Source organism: Xenopus laevis, chromosome 8L, assembly GCF_017654675.1.
Source record: "Xenopus laevis strain J_2021 chromosome 8L, Xenopus_laevis_v10.1, whole genome shotgun sequence".
NCBI classification, from domain to species: Eukaryota; Metazoa; Chordata; class Amphibia; order Anura; family Pipidae; genus Xenopus; species Xenopus laevis.
This window is the reverse complement of record NC_054385.1, coordinates 107,031,369-107,049,062: the sequence shown is the minus strand read 5'-3', so window position 1 is coordinate 107,049,062 and position 17,694 is coordinate 107,031,369. Positions and strand designations below refer to the sequence as shown.

The 17,694-nt window shown below is 41.6% G+C and overlaps 1 protein-coding gene across 9 annotated transcripts in view; it reads right to left on the bottom strand.

The window, feature by feature from the left end:
- The window catches only part of plekhg3.L (pleckstrin homology and RhoGEF domain containing G3 L homeolog), an 82,357-nt gene extending 65,907 nt beyond the window's left edge, over positions 1-16,450 (bottom strand). For 3 of the 9 annotated variants that reach the window (XM_041573364.1, XM_041573367.1, XM_041573369.1), the window contains exon 1: positions 16,233-16,447. Coding sequence is in view for 1 of the 9 variants with exons in the window: in XM_041573369.1 (XP_041429303.1) it covers positions 16,233-16,254 (22 nt within the window). In the remaining 8 variants the exon portion in view is untranslated. Of the gene's footprint in view, positions 1-5,503; positions 5,589-16,220 lie in introns of all 9 variants that reach the window. The other 6 variants (XM_018231210.2, XM_018231216.2, XM_018231217.2 and 3 more) reach the window with 4 other exon arrangements.
- Positions 16,451-17,694: the final 1,244 nt, after the last annotated feature.

Genomic DNA, 17,694 nt, shown 5'->3' with positions numbered 1-17,694 from the left:
AGTGTCCAGGGCCGTATTTACCAAATGGGCATCTGTGGGCCCATGTGAAAGCTTTAGGGAGACGGCTCTCTGGTGTCTATATGGTAAATACAATTCATTACAAAAAAGAAAATAAATAAAAACCCTCCCCAGCATGCTGCTGGATACTTGGCTTAATCCAGCTAAGGGGTACCTTAATCCTCTGTGATCAGCCCATGACCAATACAGCAGGTGCCCCTGTGCATGCCCCAATTGCAGTTTAGGGGATGGGGTTGAGGTCTGGTGCCTAGGGTGACATCAAGCCTTAAAACAATACTGCTGGTGACACAAATGTCATATCATACTGATGTCTTTAACATGAAACTGTGCTAGTGTTGGATCACAAACATGAAACCAAGACTTGTGATGCTTGAAACTATGGTACAGGGTGCTCTTTTATTGTACCCAGCCCTACCCTTGCCGAAACTGGCTCCAGTTCACATCATTATGAGCCTCCTGATGTTTGTTAAACTAATGAGCGCTCTCAACAATAGGATCCGGGATAAGTGCCTGCACGGATGGAAGCATCTCTGGTATGTATTCATCAGGCTACAGCAAATAGTACGCTTCATGTTTTGTTTTTTTTACCAAAGCAAACACTTTGCATATATTATATATAGCTCAGAACAGTATTATGGCAACATTTTCCACAAAACAGCACAAAAAATAGCAGATTTTCCATTACCACTATTTCTTCCTGCTACACACACTCAGTGTGTCAACAATGACACTGTTTTTCAATCATGAGGAGATCATGGGGAAGTACAAAGGGTGTGGATGCCTCATATCTATAGGCATTGAAAGAATCCTGAAGATAACGTACCCTCTGTACAAGAGGAAACTAGCAACTTAAAGGGGAATGATCATGAAGTTTTACAGATGTTGTTAACTAGCCATTCCTCTAAATACAGTCTAATAGAAATTCCTCTGGAGGCATCTGCCCTGCTTGATCTTCCCAAAATCCAACTTCCACTCAGAGTGGAATTCTATTAGCAGCTGAATGCTTAAAAGGAAATCCAAAGCAGCCCCGGCAGATGTGGGCCAGAGGATAACAGTGCATGTGCTGGGAAAAAGGGTTGTTAATAGAATTATCCTTTATATAAAGTCAACATATTCTCCAGTACTTTACAGAGATTTTAGATCATTTACATCAGCTCCTGCCCCAGTGGAGCTTACAATCTAAGATCCCTGTCTGCCACACCCATGGCCGGTGAGTTTATGGAGTGCGGGAGGAAATCGGAATACCCAGGGAAACCTACAGAAGCACGGGGAAATCTAAAAACTCCTGTACTGTAGCAATTTAGCACCATAATCAGCCTCATATTGCCCGTGTGAATAGATGCATTCAAGTTTATTTACTGGGTTATTGCCCAGGTGCAGTTTTGCCCATCAGTGAAAAACAAAACAAAGGGTTTCTCCCCCTTCCTGTACAAATACGGCATAGTATAAATGAACAGTGCAGCATAGAGTCCTGCACGGAACCAAAAAGACCCGGACCTACAACCAGCAAACCGAACCGCAACCCACATATTTACCCACTTTGATCCGCTACCGGAATGGTATGAAATAGACCAATATACCAGTTATGATCACAAGACCCATGAAATCGAATTCTTTACAAATGACCTCATGGCAGCTCCTGCACTTGGCACAGCATTTAGAAAGGTCTGATCACACCTTGCAGGGATTGACTGGTTAAAGCAACATGGCTAAGTGACAAGAAGCCATTCCCGAAGGCACAATAGGCAGGACTGGGAACTGTCACATGCTGGGTTACAATAATGCTGCTATTCTAGAGGCTGGATACAGAGAGCATTGTGAAGTCAGCACAAAGTGCACCAGATTCTACAATGTAAAAGAAATGATTGTTTAGGTGCCCTTTCATTCCCTTTAGTGAAACTCTGTTTAACCCTTTCCGTGCTGAAAGACAGCTGTGACTGCGGCACACAGAGTCACCAACCACTGGGCTGTGTTTCAGCTGCAGGATGAGGCCCATCAGGTCTAAGATGACAACGAAAAATGCAGAATAAGGCGACGTGTCTTTAAAATATTTATTGAAAATGTCAGCAGCATACTAGCCTGTGTATGTGTACGATGACCTGTCCAACCTGTATCTAGTCAAAAATCATTCCAATGGGCAGGTAAGGGGTTTGGTTCCCCTTTGTGTGTTTACATAAAGTTACCATCAAGTACAAGGTGCTGTCTTATTACAAAGATATAGCAAACCAGTCACAAATGAAGGACTCTGTTCAATTGGACATAAAGGGAGATGGTAGTGCTGTATACCAGTGCTATCTTGATGCCTAGATTACAGAGAACAGATGCCATGCCTCGACTAGAAAGATATTTGTATGTTGAAGCACTACAGGACCTGTGAGAACCCATAGGCTTGCCTGTGTATAGTCTACCAACTGGATATGTAAAGGCCCGATGCCATATCCCTCCCTATAAGCTGGAACTGTCTAGGGTCCCCACGTAGCATTTGTGCTTTGCTTTGTGTTAGTTTGCCTTTAATAAATGGGCACAAAAGAAAAAGCTAAAGTACGACAATTACAAGCATTTATAGAAATGACTAACTTGAAAGTCAGCTTTGTACATAGAAGACAAGCTATGCTTTATTAAAAGCACTGGGGCGGAAAGAATAAAGTGGGGTATTTAGCAGTCAGCTAGTGGAAATAAAGCTTAAAGAAGCAGATATAGCTTATTGAAATGTGATCATTATCTCATCTTCAGAATGTTAAGGGCCAGGCTACTGTGTCTCAGCATGTCAGCACTAAAAAGAAGCAGCTGAAAACCACAACACTGAGACCCTACTGCCCAATACTCCAGGACCCTTGCCAGCAGCTGGGACAAAAGTGGAGATAACCTATCAAAACGGTTGCCTTAAGATGGCCATACACAATAAGATCCGTTTGCTTGGCGAGGTCGCCAAACGATCGAATCTTAACCCGAAATGCCCACTAAAGGCTGGACGATATCGTTTGAATCCGAACGTTCGGACCTGGGGCCAAACTATCGGATTACAATACTGCGAATGGGCACAGACAGGTCGCAGGACCGCATCAACTAGCCAATGCGGTCCTGGATTTCAGAATAAAAAATCAAACTTGCACGATTGATATCTGGTTGATTTTTGGCCTGATATCGATCAGTAGGAACTGTCAGGAGACCCCACACAGACCCCATCAGTCTAAAGGACCGATATCGGCAGCTTTAATCTGGCTGTGTATGGCCACCTTTAGACCAGTGCTCCAGATAAGGATGAAGTGAAAAGATCGTAACTGGAGACATAAATGAGACAATTCCTCTCACAAATAAAGAGTTTAGCATTCCTTTATATAGCATAGCTATATAACCAGAAAAAATATGTCCATGTGAGCCCCTCACAATAAATATGGTCATCTGAATCTGACAGGGGCAACCTCCTTCCTACTGTGTCTCATACCATTTCTACTTTTGTATTTATTGTAATACTTGCCCTCCCTGTGCGTACTTATACATTGTAAGATTGTACGGCACTGCGTATCCTTGTATCCCTTTATAAAGTTATACATACATACATACAACTGGAATTTCATGACATTCCTCTATATCTTAATTGGCCTATAATGAAGCTCATATTTATTTAATTGGAGCAATTTTTTTCCCAATCAAGTATATGCACAGGAATGCTCAGGAATCATGGCAATCTAAATGCTTTCCTTAAAGATATACTGACACCAGAAATTAAACTCTTTTTTCCATCTATCATAATATTGCCGCTACTTATAAATTTGTCATAAAGTATTTGCACAATGCTTTTACATTACTTGTCTGATGCCCCATGTTCCTGTATGAGGGAGATGCCATATTTGTGCAGCAGGACTCCGTTAGCATTAGAAACTTTGACTGACAGTCAGGTTGGCAAAACAGTCAGGTTTAGCAACTTAAACTAACAATTACTTACAAAAACAAAGCTCTCAGCAAAAAACAATCAACATGACCTATAGGTTACTTATAGTATACACTCATATTTTAAAAAGTAGTTTTTTAGTGTCAGTATCACTTTAAGGTGGCCATACACTTATGATCTTTCCAGGAGTGTTATATTTTCAATATACACGTGTAGAGCTGAATTGCCAGATATACAGGTAGAAACAATATAATTCTACCTATTAATTCAGCACTAACAATGGCCGATAACAGGGCCAGAACTAGGGGTAGGCTGAGTAGGCACATGCCTAGGGAGCAAAGCTGAGGGGCACCAGGCACGTACCTTCTCTGCCGCTTGCCTACCCCTTGTCCGGAACCCTCTCTCCTCTCTAGACTGCCTGGCCCGGCTCTGGCTGATTATCGGGTGCTTTCAAAGGTGCCCAATTAAAATTATACAACCAGCCCAATCGACGAGCCAACTGATATCCAAGCCTTCTGCTATCGCACAATTAAGCTGCAGATTTTGGCCCTTTACCAATTCGGCAACTTATCTGCCAATTTTATGGGGCCATCCGACGAGCTCTCCCGACCGATATCTGGCCAAACTTGACCAGGTTTGATTTTCCCATCAGAATGAGGCATGCTTCTGTCTGCTACGGTCCTCAATTCAACTACTGGAACAGCAACAATTATCTTTGACATATGTGCCAAACGATCTTATCTTTCTCACCTTAAAGTGGGCATATCAGTAAAAGATCCACTCGTCTGGCAACCTCACCAGCTATAATAGGAATATATTCTGGTGACAGTAGCCTACACCCTTGTCATTTATGGCACAGAAGTACCTATATGTTTTGCAAAGCTCGGTCATGTAAGCTGTTAAGCATTCACCCTATCACACACAAAGAACTGACCCCAAATGCTGGTTAAAGGAAAATTGTCCTATATTTACTCACCCTTCTCCCACTATAAAAATAGAAAAGTTCTCTGGCAGAAAGCTGGAAATGAATATGGTTACTCATTTCCTGTGTCAATAAGGTTTTCCCCATACCCATGAGAAAAAAATAACATTTACTTTGAAAAGTGATCAGTTTGTGTTCCCATGGCTGCTGGAGTGGGTTGGTGTCTGCAGATTGCTTATTGGAATTCCATTAACTCTTTATTTCAGGGACTGATACCATGAAAGTGTCGGGCAGAGAGCATTTAGCATGTGCAATTCTCGACACAAAAAGTATAAAGCAGCCCTGCTTAATAGTGTGATTTTATGGGAGCCTGCGTGTTTATCTACATGAAAACTACTATTTACTAATGTGTTTAACCCAGCACTAATGTGTTTTTGTAAATATAATCAAATGGAACACATCAATTAAGCCTTCCTGCAAAATAAACACACATTTCCCCCAAGGGAGCATCCTAAGGATAAAACAATTAGAACTGACTAAAATATCCTGGCTAAGCGGCCATATATGGAAAAGAGAGCAGCGACAGAGCTGTAGCGAGGGCTGGATACAGGAAACTCTTCCAAGTGGGAAAGGGAGTATCAAGTCACTAACCAAAGGTAAATGCTAAATACCTGTTTCAAACTGCACAGAATGTACCAACCCACTCCATTAAGAAGGAGACAGTCAACATCATACTGACATTTATTCTGATAATTTCTGGAATGAAAAAAAAATCAAATCTAAAATCTACTTACAAATGATATTCAGTAAATATTTCCAACTTTGTGATCCCCTCACCCCAAACACCCTCATAAGCATTTATGTGAAGAAAGAATAGCACAGCCTGCTTAAAGTGGTTTCATTTCAGTCATAAAACTGTATACTTCTGGATCCCATCTAGGCACCAAGCCTGCCCGAACAAGAAAGCCAGTGCCTATCCAACTCAAAACAAAAGTCAGACAGGAATGTAGGGATATATTTCCTATTATTCTTCTGGCTTCATGTTGCATTTATTTTCCGCTAAATATTTAAGGGGTAACGCATCAGCTGAGAGCTCAATGTGCACACAGATCATTCCTTCTAGGCATCAATGGGAACTGCTATATTGCTTGTCTCATCTTTAAAATTCCCAATAGCCAACAGCAACAGGCACATATTTGTCAGTGATGTCCAGGACCGCCATCAGGGGGTACAAGTGTTACAGGGCGCGGCCTGAAGGGGGGCCCGACAATGCTGAACTTTTCAAAAGAGCCAGGCCCCCCTTGACAGCGCCGATGCCGTGCCGCCTCCTTCCGAAGTCCCGTACAGCCGAAATGCGGAAGTGCTGAAAAAGCCAAAGCCCCAAAGCGGCAAAAAGACCCGAAGCCACTGAAATAGCCGAAGCTGAAGTCCCGAAGCAGCAAAAAGACCGGAAGTCACGAAAACAGCCAAAATTGAAGTCCTGAAGTGCCAAAAAGACCCGAAGTCACAAATACAGCCGAAATTGAAGCCCTGAAGCAGCGAAAAGACTCGAAGTCATGAAAACAGCCAAAATTTAAGTCCTGAAGCGGCGAAAAGACCCAAAGTCACGAAAACAGCTGAAATTGAAGTCCTGAAGTGGCAAAAAGACCCGAAGTCACGAAAACAGCCGAAATTGAAGTCGGATTGCGGAAGTGCCAAAAAAGCCAAAGCCGAAATCCCGAAGCGGCGAAAAGAACCGAAGTCACGAAAACAGCCGAAATTGAAGTCCTGAAGCACCCAAAAGACCCAAAGTCACGAAAACAGCTGAAATTGAAGTCCTGAAGCGGCGAAAAGACCCAAAGTCATGAAAGGAGGCGAAGTTGAAGTCCTGAAGCCATGAGTTCAATTTCTCTGAACACCAATGTGTGTTTTTTTATTTTTTTTAATCCCTTGGCCACAAATGTATTATTTTAATACTCAATAGGCCCCTGCCACCAATGTTTTTTTTAAAAATATTCTTTGGGGCCCCAATTTTTTTTTAACATGTAACGGGGGCCATGGTGTCAATGTTTTTTTTAAAAAAAATATTCTTTGGGGCCCCAATTTTTTTTTTAACTTGTAAAGGGGGCCCTGGTACCAATGCTTTTTTTTTAACTTATAGGGGGGCACTGGTCCCCAATAGCTTTTAGTAACTTGTGTGTGTGGATCCACACAGATCCAGATGAAACATAGTTACTTCATATGAAACATATGTATCCCTATGACTTCTGGAAACTGCTACACAATATGTGGATAAGAAGACACAAATGCCAAGGACTCTAGATTCTACTACAGGTATGGGACCTGTTATCCAGAATGCTTGGGACCTGGGATTTTCATCCAGAAAAAACGGATCTTTCCGTAATTTCCTACTCCCTACATTTAGGGGCATATATATCAAGGGTCTAATTTAGAATTCATGGGAGTTTTTTTAAAGTTCGACCAACTGCAATTTATTAAAAAAAAAAAATCTAATTTTTGAATCTCTGTGAATTCTAAGGGTCTGATTTAGAGTTCATGGGAGTTTTTTTTAAAATCTCAAATCGAACCGAAAATGAATTTCAAAATTACAATTTTCAATTTGACCCTTGAAAAACCTGCCCCTAAGTCTACTGGAAAGTCATTTATGCATTCGTTAAACCCAATAAGCTGGTTTTGCCTCCAATAAGGATTAATCATATCATAGTTTGGATAAAGTACAAGGTACTGTTTCATTATTACAGAGAAAAAGGAAATCACTTTTTAAAAAATTGGATTATTCGGATAAAATGGAGTCTATGGGAGATGGAATTTCCCTAATTCAGAGCTTTCTGGATAACAGGTTTCTGAATAACACATCCCATACTTGTATCTCTAACAATTCAGTGGTAAAAGTCACTGATCAACTTCTATTATGTTCTCCTGCCCCTAACAACAAGCAGTTGGAGGTACAATTAGAAAACAACAGCCACATAGAAACCAAGACTGATGTTGTCCATACACTGGCCAATCAGGAACGGACAGATACCATACGAGGGACCATGGTGGGCCAAATTAACGGATTATAACAGCGGGAATTGAAGATGTCGGAGCGAGGACCACATCAACCAGTCAATAAGGTCTACGATACAACAGGATGTATTTCCTTGGTTCTACACATGCTGATCCAAAAACCCTGCACTGCACCGATGAGCCCCAATAAGGACCTGATTGTGCTGTAAAACTCAGCCTTGAGTGTATTCCATGTCAAGAGAAAATTTAGGAGCAATCCTGGGGCTTCCTTCCCAGAATTCCTTCTGTATTATTGTGATTGTTGTTGACAAATGTTTTGTTTATTTAGTCAGGCAGAGATCCGCATTGCTTCCTTAACAATGTTTAGGTTTAACAGATGAGACTTCCAAACTGGCAGCACAGAGTCGCATTGGGATTAGCTTGAACTTCAGCCAATCGTTGTTACGACCATTTTTCACAAGAAAAAAAACAAAGCACAGGGGGTATGCTGAGATCCAACAGGGGTGTAATACTCATACAGTATAAAGACAGGGATCATAATAAGAGTAGTGCACCCCTGTCCTGCATTAAAGCTATCTAGTTGATAAAAGCTGATCAATTGTATTGTAGGGACCACTATAAAAGGTGCTGGCACACAAGATCCTTTGCCCGCAGTAGATTAAGCAAAATGCAATGCTTGCGGCTAACCAGTGTAATCATGGAAATAAGGGCATTTTCCTGTAATTAAACAAGATCACAAAGTAATGTGTTTTATTTGCAGCAGTCCAAATGTTTCACAAAGCAAAGGCATTTTTTTAAAGAAGATTATTAATGAAAAAGTGTCTTATGGTCTAAAAAAAATGACAGCATAGTCAAAGAATCTTTTGTATAGAAATCATGGGCCCTGAATAAGGGGTCTAAGGGGCTGTGTTTTGCTATCAAGTCATATGTATGTATGTATGTATAAAGCGCTACTTGAGAATGAAGCACTGTACAGCAGAACAATAAATTAGTAGTATTACAAACAAGGTGGTCAATACAATAACAAATACAAAGAAGTATTAAATGCAATGCAAGTAAATACAAAGTACAGTAGTTACATAAAGATTACAAGAGTTTAGTGTCAAGGAGATAAGAGGATGGAGTACCTTGCCCTGTAGAGCTTCTAATCCAAATGGGTAACTTAAAGACACAAATAAGAAATAAGACACTATGGAAGATATTGGCAAGATTAAAAGGGTTAAATACCGACTCCAGGCATCTGCAACAATCCAAGGATGTCTACAACAACATACTGATAAACTGCAAGCAGGCAGTAAATGCTTGAATGGATAAAAGACAGCAATCTATCTAGACTCTGCCATAACAACAATCTGATTAGTTGAACAAATCCATTGGGACTGAAAAGAATACAAATTGTCATGTAAATAACTATGTAAGAAAGCAAAGAATGAGCTCTCTTCTTATCACAACACTATTATTTTGAGAGACTAATAACATTGTTATGTAACAAACAAAAGGGTGCCTGCTGGCTGTAAGAATACCACTGCGGCTGCAAGAGTCTGTAGTAGTGCCAATCTCAGAAAGCTGGGTGCTTCCGCAGATGTATCGGGGCGGCACAATGACAGTGCCAAGCACACCGGCTAATGGCATGATAATCAGATCACTCTGGATTGATGCTGGCTGTCTTTAAACACATGCCTATTCACTGGCCCGCAGGAGCAGCACTTTATTTCTGATGGACAGGGAGTAGGAATCTTATAATCTGCATAAAAAATCCTAGACATGTCATTTAATAGATCCACTGGCCTCTTGAGTTACTTCAGAACAGCACCTAATAATGTTGGAAGGTTAGCAATACATTGAAGTGACAAAGTCACTGCCCTGAGGGAATTGTAAGTTAATGGGGGTGTCTTGTAAAAAGCCCAAAGTTGGTGATCCACAACAACTCCCTGGAACTATGGAATAGCTTAGCGAAGTTAAAAAAATCGAATGATCCTCCGTATACATTGTGCTATTTTTGTGCTATTCTAGATGGTTTAGAAATTAATAAAAAACTTTCAACCAATACATTGAAATGTTCTGTAAACAACCAAATCTCAGTTAAGAACCTCACACTTACCCAGCCCAAGATAACCATGCATTTCAGGTCAGTTAAGACCCTCACACTCAGCTAGAGAAGAATAATCATGTATATCATGTGGAATGGCTTGGTATGATAGGGCTGAGGCTCAGAATATCTAGGTTTGTGTGTGGGTTGAGGTTAGAGATGTGTGTAGTTGCAAAATGTATGGATCGGCTGTAAGATATTGAGTGAGGTATCAAAGACATGAAGTTCCCAGACAAAATAATATAGTAAAGGTATGGGATCTATTATCCTGAAACCTGTTATCCAGAAAGCTCCAAATTACAGAAAGGCCATCTCCAATAGACTCCATTTTATCCAAATAATTTGAATTCTTAATCAGTACCTTGTACTTGTTCCAAACTTATATATAATTAATCCTTGCTGAAAAAAACAGCCTTTTGGGTTTATTTAATGTTTAAATAATTTTCTAGTAGACTTATGGTATGAAGATCCAAATAACAGAAAGATCCTTTATCCAAAAAACCCCAGGTCCCAAGCATTCTGGATAACAGGTCCCATACCTGTAATAATCTGCCCGAGAGATGAGCAATTTAATGGCTGCTGATGTCCCTGCTGGTGTTTTGGCGCTCATAAATGCATGCTTGCTATGGGCACACAATCCTTGTATGTAGAAAACCCACCAGGATCAATTGCTGGACTCATTGGGTATTAAAAATAAAAGTCAAATCTGGTAAATATTCATTTAATAATACCGTTTTTACTATAAAGTAAAAATCTGGAGTTTGTCATCATGTCACCAAGACTTTGGTGCAATAAATAATGGATTACTTTCACCTTACTATATCGGCCAGCATTCACTCTTTCCTGTTTGTTTTGTATATACACACACAGAGAGATTCCCTTAGATAACATACCAAGTGGAATAAATCCCAGAATCCTCTGCTGCAGAGCAAAATGGTGACATTCTTTTCAAGTTCTCTACATGCCACAACGATAGGACAAACTCTGACTGGAGCAGGAACTGGAATTAACAGTTTCCTGTGCCAAAAAAAAAACATTTGGGTTCCCTCAATCCCCCGGGAGATAATGTGCTTTCCACACAACTTGCACATCAGCCAGGCTTTCTGTCTATACTCCCGAGCCCCCAGTAGCTGGTGAGTCTGCTGTTGCCATGATTACACCCCAGCAAGCGACTTAGCCTGGAGTCTCACAAACAAGAACCAAGAGCAATGGAAATTTGTCACCCTTCCCAGCCATCTGACATTCTGTAATACTTAACTCCATTATGACGCAACTAGGCCCAGCCAGCTGCCGGAGGTTTAATACTCCAAGAGCCAAAATACACAATTTCACATGATAACTTCAGATATGAAACTCTATGACTGAAAATAAGTCAATGCCACAGGCTACAGGTAACTAGAGAAAACTTAATATCAAATGGACACTATGAAATGCTGATAGATTATATATATATATAATCTATATATAGAGAGAGAGAGAGAGAGAGAGAGAGAGAGAGAGAGAGAGAGAGAGAGAGAGAGAGAGAGAGAGAGAGAGAGAATAAATTACCCCCTCTTGTAAAATATAAGGATATTTATTATAAGTTACTGAGGAGTTTCATGACCATATAAAAACACGAGGCCGAAGGTCGAGTGTTTTTATACAGGTCATGGAACTCCGAGGTAACTTCTAATATCCTCATATTTTGCAACTGGGGATACTTTATTTATTATAATAGACAAGTTTCAGTGAGTCATGTGACAGAAATGACATGAGAACTCACCGTTTATAACTGATGACATTAGTACTCACCGTTTAGAAGGATATAATTTACAAGATATTCATGGCTTTTGTGTATTTTATTTATATATATATATATATATATATATATATATATATGAAGTCCCACAGTGCCCGCACACAAACCAAAAAGTAAAGCCAGTGGTGCTCGATCCAAATGTGGTTCATGTATATGGAAAGAAGATCAGCACTCACTGTAGTTTTGGTGAATTCGTGTTGATTTATTTGTCAAAAATCACATAAGATGTGATTTTTGACAAATAAATCAACACGAATTCACCAAAACTACAGTGAGTGCTGATCTTCTTTCTATATATATATATATATATATATATATATATATATATATATATATATATAATTTAATTTAATTTTGTAATTTCCTTGATCATGTGATTTTAAGGGATCAGAATTGGCTATTTTGGGCACTGGTATTCGGTCAAATCCTGCAGTAAAAGGATCAGATTCAGCTGAACTGCATCCGGGATCTGGTGCATCCCTAATACACATATTTATGTACAAGGGCAAAGGAAAACAGATTTTTTTTGATCTCTGCTATTCTCCCAGTGTGTTCAGTGGCAGTGAAAGCACTCAGCGTGCCATGGCGTCCGAACATCAGCAAAATGTTGATGCTGAATCATCAGACAGAGGTAAAATTCTGTTAGTTTTACTTGCATATCGGACGTTTCAGGTCTTAACATAGCTAAAGAAAATAAATAATCTTTCCCACGACCAATGGTTACTGGAAGGTCGTAATTGTAACATCTATGGCCACCTTTTCAATCGTATGGAGGCAATCTGTTCTGAGGCCTGTACTTCATCTAGAAGGCAGGAGGTTTAGTTTCAAATATGACTAGAATAAAGAACTATTAAAAGAGCATTCAGGCTAGTGTCACAACAGGCAGATTCTTGGTCTGTGGTTAAAGGACCTGTAACATAATTTATTTTATTTTTTTTAAATTTGTTTCTTTGCAATGAAAAAAAAAACACCAAGACAGTTTTTAACTTTTAAATTGCAATGCTTTTATTAAGAAATTGCTTACCGATTTTCTGCATGCACTCCTCTTCAGAAACGGCGACAGGGCGATGATCCATTGTGCGGCGCTCGATTTCTCCTCCCTGCCTTCTATAGCAGATAGCTAGGGAGGAGAAATCGAGCCACGCACGATGGATTGTTGCCCTGTCGCCGTTTCTGAAGAGGAGCTCATGCAGAGAATCGGTAAGTAATTTCTTAATAAAAGCTTTGAGGTTTAAAAGTTAAAACTTTATTGGTGGTTTTTTTTTAGTTACAAAAAAAACTAATATTTTTAAAAAAAAAAAAAAAAAGACTGGTCCTTTAAACTCTCTATGTGCCTGCTGCCCAGGCACAGTCACATGGAGTGGGTTTAGGAGCAAAATCGCTTGCGTATGCATTTTGGCGACTAAAATACAATCGTATCAGACCTGGGCTGACACAACGGCTATGGGGGCACAGGCACATCACAAAGCAGTTAGGAGAGCAGGCGCAGTTTCTCTGCCTCCGTTTACCTGCAGGCTGATGAGACTGCCTGATGTGACACTAGCCAAAAAGTAAAAGCACCCAGCCTTACAGACCCCCCCTCATGTGGCCCTCCAAATCAAAGTCTGCCTGCTGTGTCTGCTTACCATATGTAAGATTTAAAAAGTATCACTACAGAGATTAACTGGCCCCTGCATTGTCTAAAACACAAATTCAGACTAATCCCCTGTATTGTTCACACCTGTGATCCCCCTGTATTGTTCACACTTGTGACACCTCTATTGTTCACACCCCCACAGCCCTGTACTGTTCACTACTGAGACCCAGACTGAAACTGCCCACATTGTTCACCTGTTCACACTTTATACAAAATGCTAATGGCGCACCAGCACTGTGTCACTGTATGTAGTACATATTAGACTGGTCCTGATTCCTGTCTCCTGCTCTGTTCTGCCTTCCCTATGCTCCCTGTGTGTGTCATACTTTGGTATTTGTTCTGGGGGTTTGTTAGCATTTGAAAATTATTGTTAGTGGCCCCTAAGGTGTTTAATCATATACTGGGGTACTGTATTATACACAGGGGAAGAGGAGGCATTTGGATTTATGGGTATGTCTTATGACTTAGCTTTTTTCACATATGAGGGACATCCTTGCCAGGGCAGGCACAAGGTAGTTCAGCACCACAGGCAAGAGCTTCAATCAGTGCCCCCCTGTCCTGCATTACCATTTCCCTCCTTACCATTATGGTAAATATTTTAAATAAAGAGAGCAAGAAAGTGTACAACACTTTTTCATTTATATTACTGCCCCCTGTACCTGTTGCAAGCAAGCTCAGCAGCCATTCATCATACAGCCCTCCAGCAGCCATCATATTGCCCCCAATCTTTATCTGTGTCAGCAGCAGCCAAAAATAAATCTGATCACATCAAATTGCCCCCAAGTATTTATGTACCTGGTGGGACCGAAACGTCGGATTATGATGTGAAGAAAAATTTGCTTTTATTTATTTACATCAGTACAGTGAGTGCTGATCCTTCTTGTTCTATATATCGTGTATTTGATCGTGCACCACGAACCAGTTTAAAGATCGGAGTGCTGGTACTGCGGGACTACATATATATATATATATATATATATATATATACACACCAAGGTAAGTGCACATGAAAAAAAACAGCTGCCTGGGTGCTATGGAATAATATAGTACAAAGTCCAGCACTCCCATGTCTTCATGAAAAATAAAAAAGGATTTATTGTTTAACTTTCAGCTCACATTAGAGCCTTCTTGACAACTGAAGGTGAGCATCAAACTCTGTGTACATGCCATGAGAATTATTTGTATACAAAACTATAGAACTTGCTGTGGGGTAAAGGTAAAAAGGACAAACCACTAGAATGTCACTACCTTCCCACTTTTCTTTTACCACTACCGTGACACATTTTACAGTCTGAAGGGGTATGAAAGCTGTAAACGGAATAGCAAGTGTCCAATCTCTTGTACGGAAAACACTATATATGGCCAGATGCACAATGAACAGCACAGGAAGTTTGTAGAGCTCAAGGAATACAAATATATGTATTTCAGACCCCAATTAAAGCCGCAACCCTACAGACTCTGCTGAGTACATCATTTTACACTACACATAGAGCTTCCACCAGCAATCTCATCAATACGTCCCTCAGAGGACAACATGCCAAATTTCAAACTACAACTTCAGAGCCTCAAAAAAAACCACAAAAAGTCTCTACAGCAGGGATACCCAACCTTTCGAACCGGCGACATTCAGATGTAAAAGGAGCTGGGGAGCAACACAAGTATGAAAAATGTTCATGGGGTGCCAAATAAGGTCTGTGATTGGCCATTTGGCAGCCCCTATGTGGACTGTCAACCTACACAGCTTGGCAGTACATGCAGTTTTTATGCAACAAAAATTTGCCTCCAAATCAGTAATTGAAAAATAAGAACTTGGTGTGAGGCCACTGGGAGCAACATCCAAGGGGTTGGAGAGTAAAGGTGGCCATACACGGAGAGATCCGCTCGTTTGGCAATGTCGCCAAACGAGCGGATCTCTCCCCGATATGCCCACCTTGAGGTGGGCAATATCGGGCTGATCCGATCGTGGGCCCTAGTGCCCAACGATCGGATCCTAATGGTGGCTTTACAGGCGGTCAGATTGCAGGACCGCATCAACGAACAGATGCAGCCGCGATCCAACGGGATTTTTAGTCCCATCCGATCTCGATCGGGGAAGCCCGTTGGGGGGCCCCATACACGGGCCAATAAGCTGCTGACTAGGTCTGTTGGCAGCTTTTATCGGCCCGTGTATGGCCACCTTAACATGTTGCTCACGAGCCACTGGTTGGGGATCACTGTTCCACAGAGACACTAAAGCTTCCATTGCCATGCTAATAACACTTGCTGGCATGGGGCTGTCCCAAAGGTTGCGAGGATCAATTTCTGACCCATACTGCTCCTACTTTAGCTCACCCACTGGCTACGTAACGCAGCCCCAAGTGAATGTTTAAGTTTACTTCAGTAAAATCAACTCAATAGGCTCACAGGAGTACATAACTACACTGCTAGCCCCAAAATGGACAAATGCAATTCATTTGTGGAGTTTGAAATGAAATGACGTATCAATGTGTTGTTATTAATTCTCTTACAACTTTAGACTGGTGACTGATTTCATATTCAGGTGCTGATCATTGTAATGATATTGTTTACCTTTTGTTGTTGAGGGGATGATGTATAACACCCGAAAGCAGAAACACACAGAATGAACAGGAAGTGGCGAGTGCAAAAGTAAAAACTTCCCCCCTCTCTTCCCAAAACTTTGTTAAATGAAAAGTCTGAGCCAATGGATATGAGTGATCTGGTTCTAGTCCGTTCCAGCAGGTTCTGCTTCAGTTTTGTTACAACTCAATGAATCGGAGCCTTTGGAGGAAGAAAATCTTCCCTCTGAACCGAACCTGCCGCCATATGTGTACCCCCAGTACTCACCCCAGTACTCACCCCAGTACTCACCAGGCCGCCTTGATCTCAGCATCCCGCTACCCAAACCGCACCCGCACTCCCTGCCACCAGCCCGCTGCAGCCGAGAGCCACGCCAAGTGGGCGGTCACTTTCAGAAAACCCCGCCCCTCGCCTTTCGGGTGTGTAGGAACTACGCCTACTTCTAAATGTAGGGGACCCGCTTGTTTGAATACAGCATTCCTGCTGCCATTGCCCGCGACCTCCAGTGCTCCGGGGGAGGGGGATGTCACACTCGTGCAATCGAGCGAGAAAGCCACGCCCAGGGAAGCTCTGAGACAACCCACTTATCCACCCCCATGTCCATGTGCACATTCCAAAATATGCCCCGCCCACAAGCCTGAGTCTGCGGATTAATCCCTGTGAGCTGCTGTGTGTGTGTTCTCGGAAGTGCCCAGTGTAGGAATTGCTGTAATGAGGCCCAGGAGTAACGTCAGGAAGCGCTAAACGGCGGTGTTTGTGTAAAAGAGAACGTACATACCGGCGTGTGATTATACTGACTAACCACTAGGTGTCACTATACTGTTAAGAGATGATAATGATGTGCAATTATCTGGCTCAGTCGCCTGGGATGCTTTTGGAGAAGAAGGAATCAGGATTGTAACAAAACTGGAAAGGAGTCAAATTAACCCTGTAATAAAGCAACCCTGTAATGAAACCCTGTAATAAAGAAACCTAAGCCCCCACATTCAGTTCCAGCACGTGGCCAAGACCCATAAAAACGCTTTGCTGTATTTACTAATCTGCCAAAATGTTGAGATTTAGGGCAGCAAATCAGTGTTCAACCCAAACCTCATCCTACTAATGCGGATACTTTGTATTTAGGAATCATACAGACCAGTGTTGGACTGACCCGCCGGGATACCAGGAAAACTCCCGGGGGGCCCAGGTATCAGTGGGCCCTTCTGCTCACCCAATTATTTGCCTTGTATGTCTGTACCACAGCCATTCCCTCATTTCTAAGAGAGAAGAGAGGGAAGAATGGATGATAATATGTAAGGAGAAGCGATTAAAATAATAAAGAAAGAAGAAAAGTGAATAAAGAAAAAAAAGGAAAAATAATTTTGAGAGTGGGCCCCAGGCATCCCAGTCAGACTCTGACTTTATTAGAGGGTTTCTTTATTACAGGGTTTCTTTATTGCACCCTATTACCCCAGTTAAATAGAGTAGGGTGGGCATTTTAGTGAACCCCAGATCTGTTAATTTATAGCTCCCTCCCCTGGTCTGCCGTCACTACTGGTCACGGGCCGGTGGAACATTGGGGAAAAAACATGGTGGGCCCCACAAATCCAGACCTGCTCCCTGGCAGAGACTCCATGCACGGCTCCCTAGCCTGCCACCCTCGCCCTGATGGGGGGGAATAAGGTGTAAGGGGGAGGTGCAGCTGAGGGGCAGGTGTCCCCTGAATCAGAATCCCCAGTGGGTCCTGAACCCTCCCCACTTCATCACTATTGGG